General features: G+C 42.5%; 1 protein-coding gene across 1 annotated transcript; it reads left to right on the top strand.

The window, feature by feature from the left end:
• Positions 1-2,737: 2,737 nt before the first annotated feature.
• On the top strand, positions 2,738-10,768 carry LOC139475027 (alpha-amylase-like). The gene is made up of 8 exons (XM_071258245.1): positions 2,738-2,814; positions 3,582-3,718; positions 6,391-6,542; positions 7,296-7,630; positions 8,380-8,566; positions 8,697-8,987; positions 9,378-9,733; positions 10,660-10,768. The coding sequence occupies exons 1-8, from the start codon at positions 2,775-2,777 to the stop codon at positions 10,695-10,697; spliced, it is 1,536 nt and encodes a 511-aa protein (XP_071114346.1). The 5' UTR covers positions 2,738-2,774; the 3' UTR covers positions 10,698-10,768.
• Positions 10,769-11,359: the final 591 nt, after the last annotated feature.

Below are 11,359 nucleotides of genomic sequence, written 5' to 3'. Positions count from 1 at the left end.
TGTGAATGAAGATGATGGTGAGGTTGTGAATGACTGAAGAGGGGGTGTGAATGACGATGAAGATGAGTTTGCTGGCCGTTAAGAGATGATATTTAATGTACGGTGATGATGATTTTGTGAATGAATGTGAAGCGCTGTCACTAACCCAAACACGTCAAAGGCCTACTAAGAATGTTCATATATTTCCTGTTGGCGTTCATATCTGCCTTAAGGTATTTAATATAAGGATACATACTCTTAAATAAAAACAGAAACGCAACACGGATATATTTGGCCATAAAAGCAGAATTAGCGGATGCAAAATGAAGAGGTTTATTGTGTTATAGAGTCAGTGACAAATTTCCCGGATCAAAATGATCACAACAAGGACATGCAAACCATTAGTCGTAAACACGCACGATTCGTAAAAAAACGCACCTGGTACATTAACAAGAGGGCCACGGAGCTGCACGCACTGCAAGTGGAGCAGTACTATGAACGGTATTAAAGTGAAGGGTTTTTGATTGCCTGGCATCTGCGTCAATCGAACAGTCACAGTTCAACAACATGCCAAGATTAACAGAAGCACAAAGAAACAAGGTCATAGGCCGCTTGCAGGCAGGGGAATCCCGATAAGCCGTAGCCAGGGTTTTCAATGTAGCGCCCACCACCCCTGGCCAAAACCGCTTCATCCAACTGCGCCACCTACGTGAAAGGACGACCACAGCCACCTCAACCGCATCCCAAATACCCGGACTGCGCAGAATCTCCGACCAGATCGTACGAAACCGTTTAAGAGCATATATCCATATATCCATATCCAGGGCAATCTTACGGCTCAACGATACATCAACGAAATTCTCCGACCACACGTCCTCCCAATTACAGCCAATAGCAACGGTGTATTCTAGCAGGACAACGCTCGACCGCATACAGCACGGATCACAAGAGCCTGTCCATGTTGTCAATATGGATGTTCTCCCCTAGCCCTCCAGATTCCCGAATTTGAACCCGATGGAGCACCTGTTGGATGAATTGGATAGACGGCTACGCCACATTGCTTTTGCATTGCAGATCGAGTTGGCTACCATTCACCAGGATGTGAATCGCATATTCGTCTCTTCCATGGGCAGGAAATGTCAGGCCGCTATCGATCCAAACGGGGGACATACGCGTTATTGATGGTAACTGATCTTTACCTTGGAATTTTCCTATGTACCGATAACTGAGATGACTAGAATCACCAAGTGTTCTCTCCACAACGTTTTGGCTCAATACCTTGTACGGTTCCTCGTTTAATGTATTTTCTTACCTCACACAAATCTGGCTTTTTTAAGAGTATATATATGAACGTATTTCAGAAAAAAACATATGGTAGATATGTGATGACATTTCCAAATTTAACGTATCAGTGCAAAATTGAAGTGAACCTGTACATGTAAACAGTGAATATGATTGAGGCGTTAACTGCAAAATAGTTGTACAAGCGTAAATAAATGGTTTCAGATAAAATGGAATGGGATATAACGTTTCTCGCATTACATGCACCGAAGTAGATATACATTAACGTGTCGCCGTAGTTGTAGGGTCTGTGGCAGTCGTCATGGACGGCCCTTTGACAAAGGGAAGTTACTCTAGCGGACAGACCGATGGATTGTCGCGAAATGTCTGCATCAGTCAGGAATAGTACAAACAGCCACACACACACACGTGCATGCACGTCGCTATATAAGTGCAATAATCTTGGGCGCGACGTTGAACCCAATTTCACCTCCCCTCTGACTGATCAATGGTGACCTGTTGTCTGTTGGCATTGTGTGGCACATGACAACGGGCTTTTTCTCATTAAACATGTTTTCACCCAATATTGTCGTTGGCTGTTTCAACAGATGCACACAATATGGTGTATTACCTTTTATAGTGGTGATCCTTACCAACTTTGAGTAGCATATATAGCTTTTATCATTGGTATGCAGAGATTGTTTAAGTGAAATTTAACGTCTGTTATCGGTAGGAGATAAAGATATCCTTGAATACTTCGCAAGGTCTTGGCGATAAGAACAGAATAATTTAAGGTCACAACAAAGGATTAGTTTCTTGAAGGACAGAGTTACAGTTAATTCATTTCAAGGTAAAAGTCTGGTAAATCCATTTGGGTAAGGTGATAGTTATGACGCTGTCGCTGTCTATAACGATGAACACATGTTGGCTAATGTCAAAGTCAAAATGTCAAACGTTATTAGGGGTTGGGGTGGGGGTCAAACCTTGTAGATGCACTGATACACTGAAAGTAATTACCCTTCCCCAATGCTTGCCCTATGTTTGGATGGCGCTCCTTGTGTCCATGTACAACTTTCCGTAACCCGCCATGAAAAGACAAAATGAAAAAAAACACTAAGGGCTTTGTATTTCATTATTAAATGTCCATTTTCCATGACCCTCCCCTAATGTGTGTATTACTTTTTGTGACCTCTCCTAGAGAGTGTCATATTTCTGGTGAAACGGGATGTGGTCATTAAGAAAAAAATACCTGAGTAAACTTTCAAACAATAATCTCCCGATGACAAACCTGCAGGTCATAATTACTGCGCAGATTTCACAAACGTGCTGTTTTGTGGTATTAATCAAGAAGGTGCGACTCATGTCAAGTAAAACAGATGACGTTTGTGAAAGTGAAAAGGACAAGGCTTATGACAAATTATATAAAGCATATGTCAAGGCTGTCCCTAGCAATTTTTATCTCTCTATAAAAGACAGATCGGCTATCTCCTCTTGTCATTATAGCAACGTCTGTCATGATTCCTACCTGGTCTTTAGCGTTCCTGCTGCCAACGGGTAAGTCTGTACTTAACACCAGTATGTTTAAAGCATACTTTGTTTGTTTGTTTGGTGTTTACGCCCCATTCAGCAATATTCCAGGTATATGACGGCGGTCTGTAAATAATTAAATCTGAAACAGACTATCCAGTGATTAACATCACGAGCATCGATCTACGCAATTGGATTAAGACATGCATCAACCAAGCCAGCGAGCCTGACCACCCGATCCCGTTCGTCGCTTCTAACGACAGTCATTGGCCGCTGATGATTAAAATTAGTCTAACCTGGACTCTTCACGCCGGTCGAATCATATCCTTACCCATATACATGTGAAAATGGTTTATCTCTAAAAGATATCACATCACATCAAATCCTTTCGAACTGGTTAGGTGTCGAATTACTGTTATGTAAATATAAAACGTCAACGCCAGAGAATACCCAGTCTCGATTATCTGCCGAAACAGATTCAATAGGGCATAAAAGGTATCACAGTGGTGTAAATTGTATGAATGGATCACTGAAAATAAGTGATGACACCGGGTGTTCACGAAAAGGGTAACATGTCCTGCTTTGCCGGTAAACACTCGACGATGGAAAGCGAGCTATGGTATATTTCTCTTAACCGCTGGTCAGAGGGTGAGGAACCGTGCCGAGATCAAATGCATACAAACCAGACAAACAACACACCCTAATTAATCAAGCAAATGAAATATGTCCGTAAGTATCTGTTTCGAACCATGTTCAACATTTAACATGCCTCTTTTTCCTGCAATATTGCGTAGCTCTAGCGTCGATGTACAGTGATCCCCACTGTTCGAATGGTAGGAGTGCCATCACCCACCTGTTCGAGTGGACGTGGTCGGACATTGCGAAAGAATGTGAGAGGTTCCTTGGACCATATGGCTACTGTGGCGTTCAGGTCAGTAGATGGTCACATGTGACTACTAATCAGTCACCTCGCCATACAGCTTCAATACCATTCACTGCAATAACTCTTGTGTTAAACGACTTTACAGGTATTCACAAGTAAACATGGGCATTGGTAGGAGGAAAACTATGAAAACATGTATATATGTTAGTTCCTTAATTGTATTTTTATACATGTATGTTATATCCATTAACATACATAAAAGACCGCCTCCGTGGTCTAGTGGTAGAGCGTCCGCCCGGAGAGCGGAAGGTCCGGGGTTCGATCCCCGGCCGCGTCATACCAAAAGACGTTAAAAGATAGTACTTGTTGTTACCCTGTCTGGCGCTCGGCATCAAAGGGCTAAAACAAGGACTGGTCGGCTCGGAGTCAGTATACTGTGTCTGAGTGGGGTATTCATGTTAAACTGCGGCATGATATCTCAGTGTGCTAGCACTATAAATCGGCATCAGTCCGGACTAGTCCAAGTAGCCACACACACACACACACACACGCGTGCATGTACGTCGCTATATAAGTGCAATAATCTTGGACGAGACGTTTAACCCAATTTCACCTCACCTCACCTAACATACATAAATACATACATAAAGTAGGATTTCCGTTAAACTGAAAGGTTCCAAGAGATAGTACACGGACCAACCACTCCCTTGTGCCTTGACTGTTTCGCTTATAAGGTTACACCATTATACAGATGTATCAAACGGAATTGTTTGAGTGTCTTAAGGGTATTGAACAGAATGTTTATTTGTTTGTTTGTTCGTAGTTTAAAGTCGCACTTAGCAATATTACAGCTATATGAAGGCGATCTCTAAATAATCGAATCTGGACAAGACAATCCAGTGGCTGACATCATGAGCATCGATGTACGTACTTAAGATACGATGAAATGCACCAACCAAGTCAGCGAGCCTGACCATCCGATCCCGTTAGTCACCTCTGACGATAAGCACAGAGCATAAGTCTCCTTGTAAGCAAGCAAGAGTGGATTCCACTTCGTTGTAGTATGTGAACAAACTTCCGGTTTCCAGTAAAGACCGAGTTTACTTCTTTTTCTCTTATATTATATTTAAATTAATCAAGGTATCCTCTTTGCCTAAACTGTTTAGCTTTTTTGGTTACACCATCGGACAAATAAATATTCGTTGTGCAAACGAACGTTTTTGATTTTTGATTATCTTTTGAGATTGAATTTTAAATTACATATCGTTGTAGTAGTAGTAGTAGTAGTAGTAGTAGTAGTAGTAGTAGTAGTAGTAGTAGTGGTTTTGGTGGTGGTGGTGGTGGTGGTGGTAGTAGTAGTGGTGGTGGTGGTGGTGGTAGTAGTAGTAGTAGTGGTGGTGGTGGTGGTGGTGGTGGTGGTGGTGGTAGTAGTAGTAGTTACAGATTAAAACAAACAATACTGCAAAGAGGGTTCGGGTGATCACAGTCAGGCTGGTCAGGCTCATTACCTCAATCACGCAGCCCAAGACTCCGCTGCCTAAGGCTCCCCAACACTGCAGCCTCCTGTATTACCAGATTGTCAGAAGGGCTGTATTCCTTGGAACAAACCCGGGTACTCTCCAAATGTCAGTCAGTAGATTGGGAGCTACCTAACCTAAGGCACTGAGAAGAATAGGGAGTCAGACAACTATGTACTCTGGATTCAAGCGTGACATTTCGAACCGAGGTCTGAATATTTGCAATGTTTTTCCTCAAAAGGGACAGAAAATTCAATAATATAAATGATTTCATTGGATTTATCAAAAAGGACAAGATCAGGTTTGTTGGCCTGGATAGGTCTGAGTTCGTATATAGGCCGATACATTGCATTTATAATTTTCCACGACGCCCTCAAAATATTCTGGGTAGTACAATGGATGGACCTCTGTGTCAAAACCACAAGCATGGCGACGGCGACAAGAAAACGATCGAACCACTCCATCACGTCGTTTAAGATACTGCGTTCGTGCCATAGGTGGGCATCCACTGACAATGTGTTGGACACATTAAATTCCTTGAATATTCTACATTTCATATTTACATTTTGATGCAAAGTCACACATTGACGGTTTCGATTGGGAAGTGGCTGGTCCTGAGCAGCAAACAGAGAGCCTTCTGTTTCACTTTTGAGGCCTGCAGGTCGGCTGATTCTCTCAACACACTGCACATAAACTCGACGTTCATAGCCTCTGGGACGATTTGAAATGGCACCGCTTGGTTGACACTTATTTCTATACCGTCTATCATACAGAACCATTAAAAAAATAAACACTGATATTGAGATTATGCCCCACGTCCTTGGCTCGTTTAAGAAAACTGTGGCATCCCTTTTTTCACAAGAGGATCATCAAACAAAAAACGTGTGCAAAAGTGTACGATACAATTCTGTCATGAAGAGCCTCCAACGACATTGAGGAGTGCCTTCAGCATTGAGAATAAGGTTTCTTTTAAAATGAGGAAAAAGTCGGATTTGTTTTCTGAACAAACGTCAACGATGGATGAACTGGTTTTATTTTGTAATTAACACATTTAGTGTATCCTTTATTCAGCAGGCCTTACGATAGAGCGTGAACTGAATTATATTCTTGTAGTCTGTTGTTTGTTGACTTGACTCCTTTGGGGAAACCATGAGCTCAGAGAAGAGAAATGTATGCAGGTTAACATGACGTTCCTACCTACAGATATCTCCTCCTAATGAGAACCGTGTGGTCACTAACCCGAGACGGCCATGGTGGGAGAGGTACCAGCCTGTCAGCTACAAACTTCAGACGAGGAGCGGCTCAGAGCAGGACCTGAGGGACATGGTGTCCAGGTGCAACAAGGCCGGAGTCAGGTGAGCTTCACACATACCCACACTGAATCAGGGGCTGGTTAAAGAAGAAGGTCACATACATGTTATGACTTAAGCAAGGTGTGACTGAGTGAGTGAGTGAGTGAGCCAGGTGCAACAAGGCCGGAGTCAGGTGAGCTTCACACATACCCACATAGAATCAGGGGCTGGTTAAAGAAGAAGGTCACATACATGTTATGACTTAAGCAAGTGTGACTGAGTGAGTGAGTGAGCAAAGTACAACAAGGTTGGAGTCAGGTGAGCTTCGTGCGTGCGAGAGCGTCGTCTTGGGAGAGGATTCATTTCGAAGAAAAATGTTAAAGGGAGCATATGAAATCGGTGATAACTACCCAATTAATAAATCCACAAATGAAGATTGTCTTATGAATGCATGTCGCCTCTGTAAAAAAGGTAACAACCTGACACGTTGCATGATATTTAAGTGCGGCATGAAGAGACACGCACGCACGCACGCACGCACGCACGCACGCACAAATAAAGCCAGATATATATACCATAAATTATATATCAATACATGTATAGACATTTTTTAATACGAAGATATAGTTCTTTAGTACTTTTTCTTTAGAATATATGCGGACACAGTGAATATATGTGAGACACGCACGCACGCACGCACGCACGCACGCACGCACGCACAAATAAAGCAAGATATATATACCATAAATTATATATAAATACATGTATAGACATTTTTTAATACGAAGATATAGTTCTTTAGCATTTTTCCTTTAGAATATATGCGGACACTGTGATCAATCACATGACCGGTGTTGGAGGTACGGGTCAAGGCACTGCTGGATCTTCGTACGACGCCAACCAGCTGAAGTACCCAGGCGTTCCATTCGGCCCAACCGACTTCAACGACAACTCCAACTGCCACACTGGCGACATGCAAATTCATAACTACAATAACCCGGAAGAGGTGAGGAACTGCCGGTTGGTCGGGTTGGCGGATCTGAAAGCCGGCAAGGATTACGTGAGGAGCGAGATTGAGGGTTACCTTAACCACCTGGTCGACATTGGAATTGCTGGATTCAGAGTCGACGCTGCCAAACATATGTGGCCAGGTAGGCCATTTGGTACATTTGGCGACAAAAGCGACGTAAAAACGGTAATGTTCAGTTGCCAATGTCTTTGTCAGTACCCATTGAGTGTTTCCAAAAGTGGTATTGCATTGTTGACTCCAAATAACATTGACTTACCCCAATAAGCACATGTCATTCAATTGTGATCAGTGTTCATTATCATGACATTACCAATGGGGTCTTAACTGTAATCCAAGACCATTTGGGTAGGATAAATACCTGTTTATCACAGTACTGCAAAGAAGTAAACTAATTTCCACATATGGTGAAAAATATGTACCACATAATGACATTAGACCCGTGAAGATGTTGGAAAAAATCACTGTGGGGTTGAGACATAATAAAGTCCTCACAATTGTACGACTATAAGACAATACCTAACAATGTCCTTAAAATGTTGACCCGTGAAGATCCGTAGTAGAATAGATCTTCAACAACCCATGCTTGCCGTAAAAGGCGACTGTGCTTGTCGTTAGAAGCGACTAACGGGATCGGGTGGTCAGGCTCGCTGACCTGGTTGATGCATGTCATCGATCCCAATTGCATGAATCGATGCTCATGATATCAATCACTGCATTGTCTGGTCCAGACTTGATTATTTACAGACCGCCGTCATATAGTTCGAATATTGCTGAGTGCGGCGTAAAACAACAAACCCACCAACCCACCAACATAATGTCATTGACATAAAGAGTTTACAAATGAACTATTTTCCGTCTCCTGTGTTGCAGGGGACCTGACTGCTATATTCGGGAGTGTAAAGAATCTCCGTTCTGACGTGTTTGGGGGTGGCAAGAAGCCTTTCATCTTCCAGGAGGTAATCGACATGGGTGGTGAGCCGATCAAAGGAGACCAGTACCTTGGCAGTGGTAGGGTCACCAACTTCATCTTTGGTGCCAAGTTGGCTCAAGTCTTCAGGTATTTGATTTATAAATTATCGGACCAAGGTGGTAATTCACAAGTTTCCACATTGCAATGCTATCCGGCTCCTTGCATACGAGTCTCTGATATTGCATGGATGTTCAATGAAAACTGTTTCTCTTTCTAGGAAGCAAAACGCCATGAAGTATTTAGCCAACTGGGGATCAGCTTGGGGCATGTTGAAATCCGACGATTCTGTCGTCTTCATCGATAACCATGACAATCAGCGTGGTCATGGCGGCGGCGGAGGTGTTCTCACCCACTTTGAGTCCCGTCCTTATAAGCTGGCTACAGCCTTCATGCTGGCCCATCCTTATGGTTTCCCCAGGGTGATGAGCTCATATGACTTCAACCAAGCCAACACTGACCAAGGACCCCCTCAAAACGGCGACATGAGTACTAAGCCGGTAACCATCAAGTATGTAAAGTATATCCAGGATCCAATGTACACTTTATGTTTCAGATCTTCTGTACCTTTCCCTTGTCTAAGCATATGGGAAATCCTTCAAGCAAACACGTTTCTGGAGATAATTTCGATTTGATATACAGTAAACTACGGTTATAACGAACTCAAATGGACCACTAATTTTAGTTCGTAACAGTCGTAGTTCGTTATAGGCATATATACAGCATATAAACAGGAAATGGCCAGGTCAAAAAGACAAGTTCGTTATATCTGTCAATGGGTTTGACGCCGCTTTGAACAGTATTCCAGTTATATCATATATATGATTCCTGAACGTAGATGGGGAACAACACCATTCATATTTGTTCATTTCGTTATCTAGAGGCCATTTTCTGTTTTTAGTGGTATGAACTGTGGTAACGGCTGGACGTGTGAGCACCGATGGCGCCAGATGTACAACATGGTTGCCTTCAGGAACATCGCGGGTTACTCCGGGTTATCTAATTGGTGGTCAGGCTCAGACTATCAGATAGCATTTTCCAGAGGAAACAAGGCCTTTATTGCCTTCAACCTTGAGGGATATGACCTTTCCAAATCCCTTAACACTGGACTTCCGTCTGGAAGCTATTGCGATGTTATTTCTGGCAACCTCGAGAACGGCAGCTGTACTGGCAAGACAATTGACGTTGATGGAAGTGGCCATGCTTCGATTCATATCAGCAGCTCCGATAAAGATCCAATGGTGGCCATCCATGCCGGTAAGATTTTGTTTCATTCACTCAATTGGTATTTTGTTTCTTTCTTAGTGATTCTTTCAACAGAAAATTACTATTTTATCTAATTCTTGTCCAAGCCAGCTCTATCAGTCAATATCATGTGGATTAACATTTGAATGGTGGAATCTGGATTGGGGCAAAATTATATAATCTATATTGTGTTGAACCGGTTGAATTAGACGTTTATGTGAACACAATAAAGAAATATCTTTACAAAAGGCCTAATATTAATTACAAACTATTGTTACTGCAACCCCTATGCTTCGCTAAGATTAGAACATATTGGCTTAACAATCCTATTTATGCTAATTGTAACATCCATTTTGTTGGGCCCGTGAAGATCCGGAATAGAATAGGTCTTCAGCAACCCATGTTTGCCGTAAAAGGCGACTATGCTTGTCGTAAAAGGCGACTAACGGGATAGGGTGATCAGGCTCGCTGACTTGGTTGATGCATGTCATCGATCCCAATTGCGTGGATCGATGCTCATGTTGTCACTGGATTGTCTGGTCCAGACTTGATATTTACAGACCGCCGTCATATAGCTGGAATATTGCGGCGTTAAACAAAAAACAAACACACAACTCATTTCGTTGTGTACATTCAACAACAAAACCAGATATGAGCCTGATGCATGCATGGTTAATGTTTACAAGAATTTCGGAGACAATTTCTGTGCTTTGATAATATACCAGCCCACACATTGTACCAATGTGGGGAATCGAACCCGGGCCTTTTGACTGACGAGCAAATGCGTTAACCATTAGCTGTAGGCTACCCAAACGCCCCGTTAATCATAAAACAACTCCACCGCCGGTCAGTTCTTATTAGCAAAATGTGGATCGGTAAAGAATACTAACTCTTCCTTTGATTCTCTTTTTTTCATTTTTTTTCATTCAAATTTTCAGGTGCGAAGAAGGGATCGTCGCCAAGGCGCGTTGGTTAGGAGCTGTAAATTGGTCAGGAGCTGTAATCTTACATGGGGACGTGCGAACGTGAATAAACTGTTATTTCATATTGTTGCGAAGTGATTTCCAAGTCAAAAAGCAAAGGTTAACCGAGAAATCGGTTCATGCAAAACTAAATTGTGAAATCAGTAAATGACCACACATGATCACTGAATAATCAATTATATTCTAACACACATTAGATTTACAATCAATCAGGCAATGCAATGGATCACATACGTGTCATCAGCAATATGTACTTAAGTAACAGGCCCTCGTCTAGGTGTATCTTGTAACAGTGACTGTGTACTTGCATCTGGGATAGTGCCCGGCTGGAAGGAATTCGGTGTTGCGAGATGCGAGTCATCATCGACCTCATGTTGCAGGTACAACCAGACTTCTAGAAACTGTCGCGATACTGCCTCCCATGTTTGTCTACGTCCACGGGAGGTAACTCTAAATCACATCCTGTTACAATCTGGCCACTGCAGCACTCGACAATTTACTTGCGCTTCAATCGTATGCTGCCACTGACAATAACTACAAATACACTTCTCTACTGTTACCTAACAATATGATTGTTACTGGAAGATACATTAACATTAGGTGAGGTGAGGATTGGGGTTTAATGTCGCATTGAAGATTATTACGTTTATATAGC

This window comes from Haliotis cracherodii, unplaced genomic scaffold (assembly GCF_022045235.1).
Source record: "Haliotis cracherodii isolate W230 unplaced genomic scaffold, xgHalCrac1.p SCAF_1, whole genome shotgun sequence".
NCBI lineage: Eukaryota > Metazoa > Mollusca > Gastropoda > Lepetellida > Haliotidae > Haliotis > Haliotis cracherodii.
The sequence above is the reverse complement of the archived record's forward strand: the minus strand, read 5'-3'. Positions and strand labels throughout refer to the sequence as shown.